Source organism: Pelmatolapia mariae, linkage group LG10_11 (genome assembly GCF_036321145.2).
Source record: "Pelmatolapia mariae isolate MD_Pm_ZW linkage group LG10_11, Pm_UMD_F_2, whole genome shotgun sequence".
NCBI classification, from domain to species: Eukaryota; Metazoa; Chordata; class Actinopteri; order Cichliformes; family Cichlidae; genus Pelmatolapia; species Pelmatolapia mariae.
The window spans coordinates 67,951,635-67,967,308 of NC_086236.1; the positions used below are offsets into that span (position 1 = coordinate 67,951,635).

General features: G+C 39.0%; 1 protein-coding gene across 1 annotated transcript; it reads left to right on the forward strand.

Annotated features, from left to right (window-relative positions):
• The first annotated feature begins 6,419 nt into the window (after nt 1-6,419).
• LOC134636476 (cortexin-3) lies at nt 6,420-13,599 on the forward strand. The gene is made up of 2 exons (XM_063486471.1): nt 6,420-6,668; nt 11,797-13,599. Exon 2 carries the CDS (start codon nt 11,874-11,876, stop codon nt 12,123-12,125), a length of 252 nt encoding a protein of 83 aa, XP_063342541.1. The 5' UTR covers nt 6,420-6,668; nt 11,797-11,873; the 3' UTR covers nt 12,126-13,599.
• Nucleotides 13,600-15,674: the final 2,075 nt, after the last annotated feature.

A 15,674-nucleotide genomic window follows, 5' to 3' on the forward strand; every position in this document is an offset into this window, starting at 1 on the left:
CATGTCTTTGGACTGTGGGGGGAGGCCAGAAGACAGACCAGGAGGAAATTTCTTCTTACGATGATGGTTTGGGGAGAACATTCAAACTGCACAGAAAAAAAAACAGCACCAGCTAGGACTTGAACCAGAAACTGTGAGGCAATGTTGCTATCTACTGCAATGTGCTCTATTACGGCTCCTATGTCTGTGTCAAGACACACTCTATATGTATCATATGTGCTCATTCCTGTGCTGTTTCACTGTTATACTCTTTGGAGAGTGCCCCACAATTCTTGAAATATCAGCAGGTCCCTGTCTCTGTGGGAACCTGGGCAAATGTGATGTGAATACCGATTTTTCTAGTAACAGTGCAAAGGTCCCTCCTGAACTCTGTCACCAGTGTCCCATAAAACATACATACAGACATGTCATATACAGTTTCACATGTGCAGAAATCCCTAGAATCACAGTTTGGTGGTGGTCAAAATGAACCCGAACAGTATGTAAGGGCGAAAGAGATTATAGATAAATATTTATGTCTTGTAAGCTTATTATGCAGGAGCAATCAGCTGAGAGTTCATACACATTAGCATTCACTGCAGCTGATCATGTACCCACTGTAGCTTTTATTGGCAGATCAGTAGCAGCTTCACATCTATCAAGCCAATTGCTTTCCCAAGTAAGTTTCAAACTAACAAGGTCTGAAACAGTTCTTCTGCAACATGTTTGTTTGTTTGTTTGTTTGTTTGTTTGTTTGTTTGCTTGCTTGCTTGCTTTCAGTAAACAAAAGAGTAGCAGCGAGAACAGGCTACAGATTTCCAAGATGAGATGACACTGTGAAAAATGATGGGGGAAAGAAATTCACCTAGGACAGAAAACTTAACTTTATGTGCCGACTATGTAACTCCCAAGGATCAGCTAAGGTTTCTCCCTGAAATCCACAGTGATACACAATGTGATAAATCAACCCGTTCTCACTCCCAAATCGTAACATTTTACGCTAGGTGACAAATCGTCAACATATTACGTTTTCGGGCACCCAAGGCGTTCCTACGTCACGACATCGGAAAACTGCGGACACATGAGAACCGTTTGGACTCAATCTACACATCTTCGCTTTTTCCCTTAAAATCGCTTTAGAAAACACTATTTCACCTCATTAAAGTGCTGGTTAAGGTTAGGAATAAGGTTATGGTTAGGTTTAGCGATAAGGTTAGGTTTAGGCTTAGGTATACGGTTATGGTTAGGTTTAGGCATAAGGTTATGGTTAGGTTTAGGGATAAGGTTAGGTTTAGGCGTAGGGATACGGTTATGGTTAAGGTTAGGAATAAGGTTATGGTTAGGCATAAGGTTATGGTTAAGGTTAGGCATAAGGTTATGGTTAGGCTTAGTGATAAGGTTAAGTTTAGGGCTGCAGTACAGGGCTGGAAACCGCCGCGTACCATAACAACGTGGAAGGTCACCTTTCGCGTTCCTCAGGAACGCCGCAGGACGTGACAAAACGTCGGGATGTTACGCCTCGGGAGTGAGAACGGATAAATTCACAGTTTTCTTTGTTCTTTTTTTAAATTTATTCTTGTTTTTGTTCTATGATATAGAAACTTGAAAAAAAAAGTTTCTTTAATTTTCCGAAAGAAAATAATAATACTTCAATCATATTCAGGAACATTGTACAAGTATTCAAATTGTTTTGTAATTAATTGGTTATAATCTGTTACTGTAATGTAAATAACAATGGGCAAAAAAATCATATACTATATACATATATACATATACATCCCCTATATGCCTATATGATGTAAATACAAACAATAAGATAAGATAAGATGACCTTTATTAGTCCCACACGTGGGAAATTTGTTTTGTCACAGCAGGAAGTGGACAGTGCAAAAGTTATGAAGCAAAAATTAGAATAAAATAAAATAAGAATAAATACAGTACACAACTGTACAGAATAAAATAAAATACTATATACAGTAGAATAAAATAGAATAAAATATACAATAAGATAAAAATAGAATACAAATGTTATATACAACTCAGTAAAAATACAACGATGCCAGAAAAGATTATTGCACTTAGTGTTATTGCACATTTGTGGATGTGTGTGTTTGATCAGTTAAAGTCTTTGTTGTGGAGTCTGACAGCAGTGGGGAGGAAAGACCTGCGAAATCTCTCCGTCCCACACCGTGGGTGCCGCAGTCTCCCACTGAAGGAGCTGCTCAGTGCTGTCACAGTCTCATGCATGGGGTGGGAGATGTTGTCCAACAGGGATGACAGCTTAGCCACCATTCTCCTGTCACTCACCACCTCCACTGGGTCCAGAGGGCATCCTAGAACAGAGCTGGCCCTTCGGATCAGCCTGTTCAGTCTCTTCCTGTCCCCAGCAGAGATGCTGCCGCCCCAGCAGACCACACCATAAAAGATGGCTGAGGCCACCACAGAGTCATAGAAGGTCTTCAGGAGTGGGCCCTCCACTCCAAACGACCTGAGTCTCCGCAGCAGGTACAGTCTGCTCTGCCCTTTCCTGTAGAGGGCGTCTGAGTTATGAGTCCAGTCCAGTTTGCTGTTCAGATGAACACCAAGGTACCTGTAGCTGTCCACAGCCTCGATGTCCATACCTTGGATGTTCAGTGGTTGCAGTGGAGGATGTTTGTGCCTGCGGAAGTCTACCACCAGCTCCTTTGTTTTACTGGCATTGATCTGGAGGTAGTTCAGCTGGCACCAGTCCACAAAGTCCTGAGTCAGTCCTCTGTACTCCTTGTCGTCCCCATCAGTGATGAGGCCGACTATTGCAGAGTCATCAGAGAACTTCTGCAGGAAACACTGGGTGGAGTTGTGGGAGAAGTCTGCAGTGTAGATGGTGAAGAGGAACGGAGCCAGAACCGTTCCCTGTGGGGAAATGGCAATAAGAATAGTTTTAAATGTCTTTATATAGCATTATTACTACTTTGGCCAATGTATTGACACTGAAGGAGAGTCAAAGGTCAAATGTGATGCGACAGCCACAGGATATTGAACTCGTAGTTGTCACTGTGTCACTTATTACGTTTATATCAATTAAAAACTTTATTTGATTTTTAGCCCGTTAGCACTGATGTTTTATAAAAACCAATGTTTACTCTGTCATCCAAGCTGCACCAGAATGCCAGGTTTTGTACAGACATTCGTGGTTCCTCAGTGATGAATCTCAGTGACTTAAGAATTAAAAAAATCTAAAAGTACAAGGAATTATTTGACGTGGTGAATATGTTAAATCTTACTCTAGTTGAAAGATAGGATGTTAACACAGTCATATCTGGTGCATTTTAGCATGTTTGCTTTGAGCACTGGGTTACATAATGTGTAGGTTTTAGTTTGTGTTGACAGCAGTCTACTGGAAATAACATTTATTTCTAACTAATTTACAGCATCAAACACATTTTAAGCAAAATTACATGTAAAGTTTTATCAGCTTTACAAGAATACACGTTTACTAATTAAAGAACATTCAGTTCATTTCAATTCAATTTTATTTATGTAGCATCAAATCACAGTCGTCTCAAGGTGCTTTATACTGTAAGGTAAAGACCCCACAATAATACAGAGAAAACAGAAAACCCCAGCAATCAGACGACCCCTATGAGCAAGCGCTTTGGTGCTAGTGGGAAGGAAAACTCCTTTTTAACAGGAAGAAACCTCCGAACCAGGCTCATTGGCAGCCATCTGCCATGACCAGTTGGGGTGAGGGTAGGAAGACGCACACTGTGGAAGAGCGAAATGCTGTAGTATAAAGGTAAATTGAAGCATGTCAGACCAGCTACCATATACTGTGTATGTAGATTTTTTTTTTTTTTTTGGGGGGGGGGGGGGGGGGGGAGTGTTGTCTTAATAGGCACTAATGGGCTACACTGGCACCCAACAACCTTCAACTCAGTAAGAAAATATGTCACGGATTTGGTTACATAATAGGACAATGAGGGTATTCCTGTGTTTTTTCCTCCTTTAGTCAGAGTTGGTGCAGGCATAAGGCAGATACATTTGCTATAACTGTATCTTGACAGTTGCTTTAATCACTGAGGGCTGGGAGACTGACACAGCAGCATAAGAGCCAATCAGCTGTCTTCTCTGACCTAGCTATCTAATTAGCAGCTCCCTGCCCTGGCTTTCATAACTATGTTTTGTACAATCTGTTATACATATGTAGTTTTACACTGGGTGTGTGGAAAGCATTTTTAAATTCATGTGTTTTTTGTGAACTACTTTGAGCGTAGATTCTTTTTTTCCTGTGCAAAAATAACAAATTCAGTCATGAAACACTTGTCTATGAGATTATTAAAAGGATTTCTAAAGTTTCATTTAGAAAGTCCGAAAGGTATTATTATTGCTTTTACTCATTGATGTAGTTATTAAAAAAAAGATGTCAAGATCTGCATAGTTGGAGGCCAACCAATCTAGCTTGGGTTTTAATAACTACATAGTGAATTTAAGTGTCTATTCCTTTATTTTTAGAGTGTGACTATAGATGAACACCAGCTCTTTCTGGTTGTATTGTTCACACTAAAATTTCAACCACAGTGAAGCAAACTTTTACACTTCCTCCCAAACTTTTCATAATTAGATAAAATATTCATGAAATAAGGAATTTTAAGGTTTAACGCAAGATGTATTTGATTCTCAGCCAGCTCTCATTTGAATAATTATGGATTTAACGGCTGACATTTTGGGAAATACCAAGAAGCCGGGAGTTCAACATTAATCTCATTGGTACACTAAGTATGAGAGTACAGCCAGGAGACCATTAGTTCAGCTTTGCACAACAACTGGAAAACACTGCAAGTTGCTTGTCGGTCTTTGTCCTGGAGTAACAAAATCCACTAATACTTTTAAATTCTGAGTAGTCTGGCAAGCTCACGGCTATGAAATAGTCTGACAGATAAACTCCTACAATCTATGAAGGGCTCAAAAGTGCAAAAAAATTTAAAATACAGAAAACACAAGCCAAAAAAAATTTAAATACACATGCATGTCATTAGTATAATAATTTACACATTGTCTTGGCAAGTGAATGGTCACTGGTTTGAGCCCAGCCTGCAGGGTTGCATTAAGTAGAGCATCTAATGTAAAGCTACCTTCTATAAAAGCTACCTGCTGTGGCAACCCCTTATTTATTTATTCAAAGCATAGAATTTTTTACTTGCTGAGCTTTAGAGATGTTTGTTTTCAAAAAGTTAACAGTGTCTTTGTTCTACCTTTATATGACAGATATATTCCTAGTTAATGTTAGACCCCTGTTATGCCCGTTTAGAATGTGGCAGTGATGGTATTTCTGGTAAGCTGATGTTCCTAGTGAAAAGGACAAAACAGATGAAAAAACAGCTGTATATTAGAGATTATAGAAGATTTTAAGCTTTGAGAAAAACTTTAATTTTTAAGTCTGATGTTCAGTTTTCACTATCTTCCCTCATAAACTGTGAAAAGGTAGAAAACAGTTCATTACTGATATGGAGTTTCAGTGGTTTTTCTGGACGAATCTTACACCTGCAGTCTTCAATCACAGCCACCAGATGGAGATGCAGTACAGCTGTTGGACACTCATTTGAGCAGGACATTATATAAACTGAGATTTCCCCAAACTGCTACTCTGCACAGTCACTCTGTGACCCTTCACGGTCCGTCACGTTTTTCCTCATCTCTGAGGGGATTCGTGTTTTTCACTATGAGGCAGCTAAGACTCTGGAGTCTTAGCTGCCTCATAAGAAAAGTTTTCTGCTTTAGATGTCATCACATCTTAATTTCCCACCTGTATACTGCCCACAGCCAAGCTTACACTCCATTCATGAAGTTTACTCTTTATTTTTAGATGAATACTCTGCTGTTTTACAATAAAGTGTGTGACAAACTAAAACATATTAACCTGATGACATGGCACGTCGCGTCTTCCCAAATCTCTGCGGGGATTCGTGTTTGTCACTGTGAGGCAGTGAAGACTCCAGAGCTTGTCTCTATAAAAGGAATGTTTTCTGCTTTAAATGTCATCACATCTTAATTTCCCACCTGTATACTGCCCACAGCCAAGCTCACACTCCAAGTTTACTGTTTATTCTTTTGACGAATACACAGCGGTTTTACAATAGTGTGCGACAAAGATAAAATAATAATGTAACAACATGCGTTTTAAAATATCCCAAGGATGATTTTATATTCTTCTCACCTTTGAGTTAAAGTCTCTCAGATGCTATCACTTTTTTTTATTATTATTTAATTTTCGAATTACCTTTAAATATGTGTCATATGTGTGTTTATGACTCAGTTTGCATGTATTGTATGAGGGCCACACCTTTCCCTCATCCGCTTGCAATATATAGCCTACCTGGAGGATTGCTATGGCAACAGGTTGCCAGTAGTGACTGGGTACCACTACATCCCTGCCTGTGTGTCTGCGGGGATGAGCGGCGCGTCAAGAGCAGAAGAGGAGAGAGAATCGAGCAGCAGAGGGTGAGGTCTGCTCGGCTCAGTCAGCAAAGACAGAAGAAAGAAGCTCTGCCAGGCTTTTTCTGTCATGTAGTGAGGAGCCCTGCGGTCTGCAAGAACGCGTCTGTTCGTCGTTTTTGTTGTTTCGGTGAAAGACCTGCAAAGAGAATCGTCGGATCTAGCGGAATGGAGACCTGCCGCTGACGGAGATTCCCGAGCTCCCCTGATAACAACAGGTTAGTGTTTACAGACTCGGTCGCTCGCACCTGCGGCTGATGACCACAATCCTCTTCGATATGAAGCCTTTTAAAAAAGAAATGCGTTGATTTTGTGCTTTGATCTTCGGGCTGTAAAGGTGTGACAGGTGCCGGCAGACGCACCGGAGGCGAAAGAAATGGTATTTGGACACATTTTGATCCATCCACGTGTGCAGCGAGGAGTCCAGCTGAGGCTCATAGGAATAATGGGTTCAAGAAAGCGGGCAATTTTGAGTCGTTTTATTGAAACAACAGGGGCAGTTTCAGACCGAATAGCCTATATGTTGCATTTAAATGGCGGTTCATCATTACGCGCTGGATTGTTAAGCATTCCTGCGTTGAATCTGCGGGTGTGTCTACCTTTGATTACAGTTGCATTACAAGGATTTGGATGAATTGGTCGATATGAATAAGAATATCTCAGTATGAGGACTCTTATTTATAACGCCACTCTTTTGCATATTACATGTTTATTTTTGCATGCACCTGCACTCACATGTATAATTAATTTTGCAGTGGTTCCTCTTTTGCTTGCATTTATTTACACGAAGTATGTAACTTAAAAAAAAAATATTAGGCCAGCTGAAGAATTTGATTTCTTCAATCAATCTTCTTCAGCATATATGTTTAAATAAATGCTGTGTGTGTGTGTGTGTGTGTGTGTGTGTGTGTGTGTGTGTGTGTGTGTGTGTGCAGGCTTTAAAGATTTTAACGCTTTTATCTGTTGCATTCATGAACCGTGTCTGTAAAGAAAAACTCCACGACGTTGAAAGACATATAAATAAATAAATTTTAAAAAATAATACATTAAAAAGGAAATATATGCAAAATGTATATTCTGACTAAATTGTGTATATTTTACTCATAAATGGCCGTCATAGTGTAATTTCTGCAGTTAATTTATTGTAAAGCACATTTATACTGTGAAATGATTCAAAACATATTGAAGAATTCTCCTTAACTGCTTAATTTGACCTCCTCTGATGTTGTTTTAATTCTCTATTAGTCATAATCACAACACAGACATGCAGAGCCTGCAGGTTACATCAACACTTCAACATCACTGGAATCATTTCTAAATTTGGCTCGATATCCTTGTCACACTCACTTCCTTGTCAATTTTACTCTCGGCGTCTGGCACGGTTTCATCTCTTCTCCTCACCACAGCAACTGCAGCTGATTTTGTACAGTTGAACTAAAAAAAAAAACTAAAAAAAAACCTGCGCCCTTACATAGCTTCTAAAATTCGACACTGTGTATTTGTATCTCTGTCATCTACTGGCAATTTCAGGGCTACAGAGGCAATTTGCTTTTTTCTGAAATTCAGCTGCTGATGAGCAAAGTACAGACAGATATGTGACCTAACGTTTCGTTTTAAAATGAAAAGCTCCTTCTAAAGTTGTCACTAGCAGCTTAAATGTTTAGCGTATCCCTGTTAAATACTGTCAAGAAAAGCTCCAAACTCTGAGTGCTTAGTCATGGAGCTGCTGATGATGTAAATGTTTGGAGTCTTTGAAGTCTATTACATAACCTTGTAACAAATAGCAAAGTGGTTTCTGGCCCAAAGTGCTAATACCCTGTAACCTCACTGTGTCATTGCAGGACAAGACGGTGAGATTATGATTTGACAGTAAACCAGCAGACAAAGAAAAACAGCTATGTTCCTTATCATTTTTTACTGTGATGGCAATGAATCACTGCTGTGAAATATCATTTTTGAGTTTTAAGTGTGATGGATTACAGGCTGCTGATCAGCGAGGCATGGCTGAAGGCTTCGCTCTCTCTGGGTCTCTCCTGAGAGTTGCTAACAGATATTTTTTTCTTTTAGGCAGAAAGAGACAGCTCTTCTGCCTGTCTTGTCACTTTGAGTTGTCTCATAACACATTCAGCACTCCTCCCAATGTGATTGTCAGTCTGTGTGACGGCTTGTCGCACTTACAGAAGCATAACTGAAGGACAGAACCAAAAAGGATTAGACTTTGGGTTATGCAAACATTTCCCAGAGAACATTGCAAATCAGATAATAAATCTAATAGATGGGAAAATGTCTGGGAGGAGCCAAAGTTTTTCAGTAAACGAGTAACGGCAGGCCAACATTACGCAACCTGGATCTAACTGGTATACCTTGTTCCTCTAGCTCGCTTCTCATCAGTATGTCTTGAATCACCTGAGAAGGATCTTGTTACATTACATTTACATTTATTTTAAATATATCTGAATTTTAATCATACTATATTATATTTTGTAGGCATATTTTCCAGTACAAAGGGACTGAAAAAATTATTGAAGAACCTCTTGTCATGTCTGCTCAAGTCCAAATCTGTCAGTTGACCGTTAGCTAAGAGGACAACAAAATTTATGTGTGTGGAAATTTCATCTAACCACCAGTACAACCACTGAGGTTGTACTGATGACCTCACCACTGAGGACAAAAACGACGGGGAAAAATCAACCAAATTTTTTTTGCCTAATCTTGATTGTGATTGTGTTGTATGTGTCAGTTGTGGCCCAAATGTTAGTAGCCATGTTTGACGTGGGTTATTGACACGTGGCTTCATTGTAGCAGTCATGTCTCAAGTGTGGCCCTAAGAAAACTGCATATGTGGGCCACATTTAAGCCAAACACACATTGCTTTCTATGTTGTTTCTGCAGCTGGATTGGGGATGTCAAAGTCATTTGTCGGGAGGGATTTGTTAATGTTGCCAAGCAAGCTGAAGAGGAAAACTTGGCTTTCTTCAACAGAGTCTGGATCTAAACCAAGCACATTTAATGGGCTGTGTGAAAATATCTGATAAAGTGATTGAGGCAAGCTGAAAGGTATTGGCACTTATTGCAAAGCAACATTAATAGGTCCAGATGATCAATAGGTTATCTGACATTACAATCAAATGACAAACTGACATGCCAGATATCAGATATGCTGTTTTTCAACGGTGTCCCTTGAAACTTTGGCTTGTCTTTGGTGTGTCTCGGACACAAAATGATTGAAAAAACCACTGAGATAGACAACTCTAAAGTATGTTTCTCCCACTTCATGCCAAATAATTTGGTGTGCTGTGTAATCTGATGGTCAGGACCCCCAAGAAATGTTAAATGTGTAACATTTAACATGATATGTAAGCCAAAAAAAGAAGGGAAAAACTGTAAGGATTTACAGATGTTCCTCCAATCAGTGTCTCTGGCCTTTTAATAATTATTTAAATAGAACAACCACACACATACAACAGGTGGCTTTGGGTTACAGTTGGACATCAGTCCAGCTAATATGGTGGAGTTGTATAGCTATGCCAAATGTGGTAATTAAGCAAATTAATAATTTGCTAAGCTACGAAAATTATATTAAAAAAAACGCGTTTTGAGGAAAAACAACCTTGTGATATCTGAGCAATCTCAAGGTTTAGAAAATTATATTCCCTCTGTAGCTTTCCTGTGGTGTGAAGAAAATAATAATTTTCAAGCTGGTTTGGAATAATAACTCAAAGCGAGCGTTTGCTCAGCAGGAGGAAAAACATCAAACGATGAACAGTCCTGCTGGCTGTTTAGGAATTGATTCATTTACCTGCAGCTGTCTCTATAGAACCGACAACCCAACTGCCTCCAAATTCATTGTATTAGGCTCTTTTTTGTTAGAACAAATGATCCACACAGCAATAAGCCTTTCTGGGGATATTTTTTTGAATAACTGAACATAATGAAAAAACATGACCTAACCACTATGGATTGAAATGAAGTCATTCCCCAGCGTCTTTTGCTCTAAGCTCATAGATGACATTGAAATAGCATATCAACTCACATACTGCATTACAGAATTCCCCATGAGTTTCCTGATTTAGTGTAATCTAATTGACCCTAAGGACCCTTACTAATTTAATACACTCCTTAAATGAAGCCAGCACTATCCTAAACCTATATGGAAGTTGGCTCAGTATAGGGGGGAATTATTTTCTTTTAGGGTCTTTTTTCTGTAAGTCTCAGGTTTGGGTTCAGGTTTGCTGTCTGGTAACTGGATTAAAGGATAAGGCTGGTGTTATAGTGTGCTTTTTATTGACATCAAATCCCACCAAATAAAAAAGCCCCAGCAGTGTGTTGGTCTCTCAATTTTTATGGCTTTAGTTCCTACTGAAGATGTTAATCTTTAATAATTTCCTGTATATAGTTTCATTAAAAAAGGGGCTCAGCATTTTTGTAAATGTGCTAGGCGCTGTAATTTTTAGGAAACTTTATCAAGGAGAGAGTTTAGGATTTGTTTTCAGCTCAGGAACACTTGCATAAGATCATATGCTTTAGAATATATAGAATTGAGGTACGAAGATATATGCAGATTTCTTAATTATAGTAATTCATCATACCCATTCCCCTAATGTGTATGATGTAAAGTTCAGAGATATACACTGTGTAAGAACTAAACTAGATCTAAAATATCTCAATTAAAATGATGTGCTAAAGCAATATGAAATAATGCCTTAAGCATAACAGATGTTAAACATTTTGTCATACAAATGCGTTTTAAAATTTAATTTCTATTAAATGTGCCCTTTTCATGCACATTTCTGTCTCCCTGCACTTCTGGGGGTCTGTAGCAGCTTTCTGCTTTGTCTGTTGGTAATCCATCCTTCATCAGGCAGCCGTAAACCTATTTGAATTCATGTTTCATTCATGTAACCTTGTCTGAGGAGAAACTCATTTTTCCTCATGCATGACAATATTTAAAATAAACGTTTCCACAGAATCTAATTTGCTGATGCAGGTTGGTTGCATATGAACACAATTCACGGGAGGCAAGGTTAGAAATTCAGTAATAATAAGCTGTGGTTTAATGAAGCCAGTGACATTTCTACCTCCAGAGCGGTATTGCTTCCATTAAATGTTGTATAACTAAACCTCTCTTGTGAATTTCATTGCCAAAGGAGTCCTCTGGGCCTTCTTTATTCACAGAGCAGGCTTTTTTGCCTGGAGTTGCAAAAATAAACTCCTCTTGAAGCCGCTTTGTCCTGGCATCTGTACAAATTGAGGAGTTTTGAGAATTTAAAATTATTGGTTTACTCATTCACCTGCCAAATCACAGAGGACATGATCTATAATGCATCTATCTGGATTTTCACACAGGTCTTTTCCACTGAGTCCATCTTCCCCTCAAAAGTCTTTAAGCAACCGACAAAGAGCTGGAGCAGAGACGATCAAGCATGGATGTGCCCAGGATGGCTGAGGGCCTCTTCAGCAGCACGCTGTCCTCGTCGGGTGGTGGCCATCACGTGCCTTCCTACCTGACGCTTGAGCAGAAGGCTGCCTTTGTCTTCGTGCTGCTGCTCTTCATCTTCCTGGCCCTGCTCATCGTACGCTGTTTCCGCATCCTATTAGACCCATATCGCAGTATGCCCTCATCCAACTGGACAGACCATACTGAAAAAGACACATTTGATTACCGCATCGTGTGAGGACCACTAAGGGTGCAAAAATTATATAAGCATATATTTATCTCTCTATATATAAAGAAAAAAATTACGCAAATAGACTGATTTGATGCACTTTGCCAAACAAAAGACTGCCAGGAAAACAAAAGCTTTCAAAGAAATCTTCTAAAATTTAAGACTGAAAATAAATTTGACACGATTATATTGAGTGCAAACCAGAGTTCTACAGCTTCTCCCTGCCAATTCAAAGCAATTCTCAACCACAGCAAGAGAGCCTGAACTACACTATGAAGATTATTAATCAAACCACAAGCTAACGTGGTCCTCAAGTCCGAGCGACACACCAGAGCCAATTAAGGTTCACCCATAGCTCCTTTCCCCTTCCATTAAGTCTCTTGTGGACTACCTCGCTCCTCCACCATCTCATGTGTGGACTGTTTTTTCGTGTCATACAGGGTCAAATATCTTCTGAGATCCAAGCCAGTTGGATACTAACAGTGTTTACATCCTATCATGTTTACTTACATCCTTAGATTTCTATTGATAATGTAGACAATCAGTGTTTAAAACAAGTATTTGCAGAGTGAATAGTTAAGGTTTTTTAGCGCTTTCATTTGTATGTGTGTTTTTTCTTATTTATGCACAGAGATGAAAGGTCACAAAGACTATTTATGAGCGATATGATTCATGCGAAGAGGAATTTAATGCCTTATGTTGTATAGGATACCCTGTGATAGTTTCTAGTGTCATCACAGAAAGGAAAGGCCATAAAAAAGACTGATACAGAGGTCATAAAGCAGGTTTAATAATCACAAAGGAGGAAACTGCAGCGGAAAGCTCCCTTTAATGTTTAGGTTTGGACAGATAAATGCCAGCAGCGAGCGACTAACTGTTCTGTGTTTGCGATAAAAAAAGAAACAAAAAAACCCTATTTGTCCTTTTAGTCATGGAGGGGCCTTCAGTGTCCACGTCTTTAGATGTCAAAAACCAAAAGAGGTATTGAAGAAAAAAAAAAGTTTACTGTGCTGTACCGTGTGCCTAATTTGAAAAAAGATTGATGTGAAAAAGAAAGAAAATGGGTTCATATTTCTGTTTTTTGATGTAGTTTTTTTGTTTTTCCGTGCGTGTCGTGCCCATTTAAATAAACTTAAACAGCATTTTACTGCCTGCAGTTGGTATATTGACAGTTGGTATGCCAGATCTGCAGAGTGTTGATGATGAAGATGATGATGATGCATTTTCACATCAGACCCTTTATGAACTGATGTTGTGGCTCTTTTGTTGGGCAACTTTTCAACTGTGCGCCTTATAGTGTAGATTGTTTACAGTATTGTAGGTAGCTGAGACACTGGAGATGCTGATGCCACGGTGTCTTTGCACTTCACAGAGATGTCATACAACCTGTTAAAGTTTTAAAAAAGATATATAGATATATAGAGCACTCCCTGATCTAGTTCCAACCAAGTATTACTTCAGAATGTGTAATTCCTACATTGTTTCACAGCACAAAACATATTAGCTTCACAATAAAGGCTGTAAGATTTTGATTTGCCTATAATCCTTTTTTAGGCCCATTGTTTTCAGTTGACCTGCATCAACATCACATGACTGTAAAGTCTCTTTTTTATTATTTATTGTTTAGAGTTAGTTTCATATTCAGTTGCAGTGTGGTCCCCATTGACCAGGGGTAGGCAACTCCAGGCCTCAAGTGCCGGTGTCCTGCAGGTTTTAGATGTGTCCTTTATCCAACACAGCTGATTTAAATGGCTAAATTACCTCCTCAACGTGTCTTGTAGTTCTCCAGAGGCCTGGTGATGAACTAATTATTTGATTCAGGTGTGTTGACCCAGAGTGATAAAACCCACAGGACACCTGCACTTGAGGCCTGGAGTTGCTTACCCCTGCCATGGACTATATATGATAAAATGTAGGCAGGTAGCTACTGTGACCATAACCATTAGTTTATAAACCTCCATTTCCAGCACCTTGACATCTGGCATTATGGCCATCACCATCTTTAGTAAGGCTTGGTTAGTAGGGTATATCCCACAGATGCAGTACTTGCTAAATAGTACTAGCATATAAAAAAATATAAATAAAATACTACCTAAATATTACCCAAAACTGGAGCACAGACTTTTTAAGACTGCCTGTTTATATCGATATGTTCATAAAAAAGCCATATTTGTCAGAATAGCTTCATTAAAAATGCTCCAAAAGGCACCAACAGTATAAATGGCTATTCATGTGAGTGCCTTAATGCAATTTAAACAGTAGAGTTATTTAGTGGATGTACATTTAACATGGAGACCAAAATCATTTTTGTATGAGGCTGTAAACATGCTTTTGTAAAGCTGAGTATTTTAACACGTGGTGAAATTTTGGAGTCAGTTTCACGTGGATAATTGAGTGTTAACACTATACATCTTACTATAATGATCGTAGTTTATGTGTGTGTGTGTATATATATGTATGTCACTATCACCTCCTCAATGGGTGGGTCAATCTGAAAAAAACTTTGCACGAACAATGTCACGCATACAAAAGTTATTAACATGTATAAGTTTAAAAAAAAACATTTATTTCTAAATCCTAAGTCTTTAGATTTTCTTTTATGTTATCTACATTTTATAATGAATCACTGCTAAATACAGAATGAAGACTGAAGCAAAAACTCGCCCTGAAGGATCATTTTTAACCTTTAGATTATTTCTAAGCTTCAAATTTTCCATCATTTTTTTCTTTACGGTCACATTTTGAGGACATTCATTAAAAGATCATACGTTAACATTTGACAACACATGCTAGAAAACCCCATTTTCCATTTTATGTTGCTAGAAAGAAAAAACAATATTGTAGGCATCTCACAATTTTACAGCCTTTACTGTAAATCTAACATGTTTTGCACTGTGGGCCAGTGTAGCTATGACACATTTTGCTGTGCTACTGGTCTGTCATGTTCCCGCCCGGGACAGCAAGTGAACTGTGACCCTTTTGACGACATGTGACGTTCTTGTGATCTGCTGTGGCCTTTTCCTACCTAATGCAAATGTTGCAATGTTGTGCTGAGGTAGCGTGTTTGCTTTTTTTTGTCCCTCCCTTTTTTCCACCGCATGTACTTCCTGCAGAGTGTCTTCTCCGTGCATGATAAATTGTGAAGTGCTTTAATCCTGATGTTGTAGCTGTGGGTCAGTTACTCAAGCAGCTATTTCCTGTCTGTACTGGAGCCTTTTGTTTCGATCTGTTTTTCGCCAGGAGCTGACGTCCTTTTTGTAATAAAAGTGATCACAGTGCACAACTGCCTTTTTAATGTGTTTTATTTCATCGGGTTCATTTTCTGGCCAGAAAATGTGTCAGGTGTTAAGAACAGAGAAAAACATTACAAATAAAAATGGGTGAGGTAACCATTCGTCCAACCTTTCCTGCCCTTTCAAAGGCAGGCAAACGTGCTGGAGGCCAAACACATTCTTTTCCCCGTTTTATCAGCAGCTGGCAGTGGTAGCCGGCAGGTGTCTCGATTGGTTTTCTGTGAACCCAGACACTTTGTCTCACTACACGCACACACGCACACAC